The sequence below is a fragment of the Vipera ursinii genome (assembly GCF_947247035.1).
Source record: "Vipera ursinii genome assembly, chromosome: 4".
NCBI lineage: Eukaryota > Metazoa > Chordata > Lepidosauria > Squamata > Viperidae > Vipera > Vipera ursinii.
In genome coordinates this window covers 26764387-26767937 of record NC_139514.1, presented here as the reverse complement: position 1 = coordinate 26767937, position 3551 = coordinate 26764387, and the positions used below count along the sequence as shown (strand labels likewise).

Sequence of the window (3551 nt, the reverse complement as noted above, 5' to 3'; positions counted from 1 at the left end):
ACAAGCATATAAATTTTATTTTATTTTATTTTTCAATTATGACTGTCTTTAACAAGACTTTTATTAAATGTAATCTTTTCATTATTCCAGTTTAAAAATGTCATTCATTAACATCCAAAGTGTCCCACTCAGCATGTTACATAAAACTAGCATGGAAATGTAAGCCATATCATTTAAACATTAAAGATAAAACAGTTTTGTTTCATGGTTCCATAAATTTAGCAGCCTGCCACTTATTGTTTTGAAACCATTACTGAGAAGCATAAAACATTTTCTGAATGAAGAGTGTCTGAAGTTCTAGCCTACTTTGGTAGATAGTCATTTCATAGCATCCACAGGCTACAGAAAGGCAGAAAACAACACAATTGCATTCAGTGTATTAATAATGAAAACTAAGCAGTTCAGGTTCAAATAACATATCCACAAATCTGTAAATATTTGACATACAGGGGTTAAAGCAAACATTCTTATAAAATCCATGAACATGGTCCATCTATGACCATGATTCATGATTAATAAAACAGTAATGTAAATTTTAACACGCTATATGTTCACGTGATCACTGTAGCAATTCAGAACAATCACTAATACAACATATTGTATGTATATTACATATATGCCACAACAATTTGCTGAGTTTGATCTTCACAAACTCAACAGTTTCAGCAGACATGAATAACTTTGTACCAATATTTAGGCATTTTAAAGGAATTAAATATTCTGAATATTTTAATTCCTTTTCCAAAGGTAAAACAAAAATCTTTAAAAGTCAGTGCAAATAGAATTCTTCACCAAGAGATTCTTATTAAGCCAAGGATAACCCATGTTTAAAATATTAAAGAAATAAACTCATAACTTTGTAAACTGCCTTCAACAGAGGTTAGACTAGATTAGGAATCCAAAATCCTATTCCCTATAATTAATGCCTTCTGTAATGGTGGAGGCTGTGGTGGTGGTTGGTTTCCTGGAGGCTGGGGAAGAGTTGAGGTGACTAAATTATAACCTGGCACCTGAGACAGAGTTCCAGAATTCTAATAAGAAGTAGCGTCAGTAGCAGTAGCAGGGGATGGGCTGTAGACTGCAGCTTGGCTGGAGTAAGAGTTTCCTGGAACAGAACCAACCATCATGTTTGTCTAAGATGCCTGGACTGGCTGGCTAGCTAACCCAGAACTTGCTACTGGAGGAATTGATTAAGAGATGGAAGTTGATCTGATGGAAGGCTGTAGCCTTGCACGTGACTCATCTGTGTATTTCCTCCCACTAAATAAGTATTGCTCTGAGACTGTCTTGGAGAAACCTGAGAGTTAGGAACATTAGACTGAATCATGTAGTATTGAGGGTTTTGTAATTTTGAATACATGGAGTACACTGGATCTTTATTCATCAACTTAGCATATAGTGAAAGGGCTTCCATCACTTTTACATTGAGCTCCAAAAGTTCTGAGTGCTTCTGGTCAATATCTTCTAGCTTTTCATCAATGAGAGGTCCCATTTGATGGCACATTGTTTCAAGATGGACAAGCTCTGGAAGGTCCAACTGGTCATCTGTTGGATCTGCACTTTGCAACATTTGCAACAATTGGTCCATTTTATCTTCATCAATATACATTGGTTCAGGTTCTGGTTCAATTGTTTCAACTTGAATTTCATCAGTAAACTGTACCGTTTTCTTTTCAGACTTCATCATTTCTGGTTCAGCAGTAAGATCAGCTGTTACAAAATTGGAAGGAAATAATCCTGCCCCTTGGTGAGTTTCACCTTTCCACCAGTTTGTATCACTGTCATCAAGAACAGTGATAAGTTCTCCAGCTTTAAATGTTAATTCATTATCTTCAGCAGCTTCAAAATCATAAATTGCTCTAACATTTCACCCCTCATGTTTGTGATTTGTTGAGAGAGTTGTAGTGTTTGGATAAAGAGTGGAAAGTGGTGTGTGCTGTTGTCTTTGTTCTTTCAGTGATAATTCAATAGCTTTAGTTAAATCCTCTTCTTCTTTCTTATTTGCTACTGTTCCAGGATCTTTGGCTACTAAAGCTGGGCTTGCTTTTGCTTGTTCTGCAGCCTGTGAAACAATAACTGGAAACATGACACCCTGTTCCTTAAGGGTTTTTTTATCATAGCAGATATTAGACTAAGTTGAGGATCATTCTTGAATTCACCTGTCCATTCCACCATGAGGGCTTTTAACTTTTCACAGACTTTTGGATGACCCTTATTTAGTACATTGCTTACTTCGCTTGCAAAATCTCTTGAACATACTTCCAAATGAAATATTTTACCACAATTTGAGATACTGTACATGCTCCAAGAAGTGTCAATGCCTGCATAGCAACATGAGGATCCTTGTGGCTCACCCTCTTCATAATAGAATGAAGACAGTCCTTAGGTCCAGTCCATGATTGGCCAACTTTATTACAGATATCTAAGATGAGTCCCCAGTCTTCAGCAGTATTCATTTCACTAGTTGCTTTCTCCACATTCTAATCAAAGGGGTTGCTGGTGAAGAGAGGCATTTTTCTGGGGTGGGTGAGTGTCTCAGCAAGGCCAGTACTGCCCTCTCCCCCTCCCCGTCCCTGACCTTGTGAGGTAGGACAGAAGACGGAGACCGACGGCTCAACTGAAGGACCAGCAACCCGAAACGGACCAAGCTCCACCCCGCATCCTCTCCATGCTCTTCTCCCAGAGCTCCTCTTTCTTTCTACACTTGGCGCTCCAGACACCACCTCCATGGGAACTGGCCACGCAGTGCCACAAGCATATAAATTTTAATATACCATTTTGTCCATATGCATTTTAAGTACTGTATATAGTTAACTAAATAATTAAAAGCATTAGCATTCTATTGGTTTTGTAATCAGGCTGGAAAAGCAGAGGAGAGCTTTCAATAATGTTCAGTAGGACCAAGACAAAAATCCTGGAGTGTTGATGAGCATGTCTCTATTTTTACCTTTGAAATATTGCACTTCTGTACTGCCTACAGCAAAATGCTCAGCTTTAAACAAGTGTTCCCATTCATGTCACCAGCATGAGCATGGTGTAGAAGCAAGGGAAAATGTAATGGCACACACGAAGAATTCTTATTTATTTATTGTAGAAACAAAGCTATATTTTTGTATTTTATTAGATTGGGTCTCTTGAATATTTAATTTCTATGGACATTTCTCAGGTGCACAAGTTTGTTTCTGATGCTATATTACCATGCAAGGCTACTATCTTCACCTGAAGTTTGGGAATTCTTGGAGTTGTAGCACCGAGACATCTGAAGGAAGCCATCAGCCAGGAGAAGATCCCATAAAAGGTTGCTTCCTTCTACGTTTGTGACCTTTTTGTACTATACTGAACATCCTCTCATTCAGTCAATTCAGGAAACCTAACTATCTTAACTCGTGATTAGATGTAAAGTGACATGACATCTCACAGCACCACCAGTTCCTCCTCACTTACAAGATAAATAAAAGCAAGGTTGGGATTTGGGGGGGTGAGGGAATGGAGAATAAGATAAACTAGAAATTTGAGATTGGCTTATATCAACCATTAACAGGCTGCAGCAT

The 3551-nt window shown here is 38.0% G+C and overlaps 1 protein-coding gene across 1 annotated transcript; it reads right to left on the bottom strand.

Moving 5' to 3' along the window:
• Positions 1-1174: 1174 nt before the first annotated feature.
• On the bottom strand, positions 1175-2378 carry LOC310640325 (signal transducing adapter molecule 1-like; the record flags this gene model as incomplete). Its single annotated transcript, XM_083362540.1, is given in 4 exon segments — positions 1175-1867; positions 1871-2110; positions 2113-2211; positions 2295-2378. Coding segments are annotated over 4 exon segments (1101 nt in total). The 5' UTR covers positions 2364-2378.
• Positions 2379-3551: the final 1173 nt, after the last annotated feature.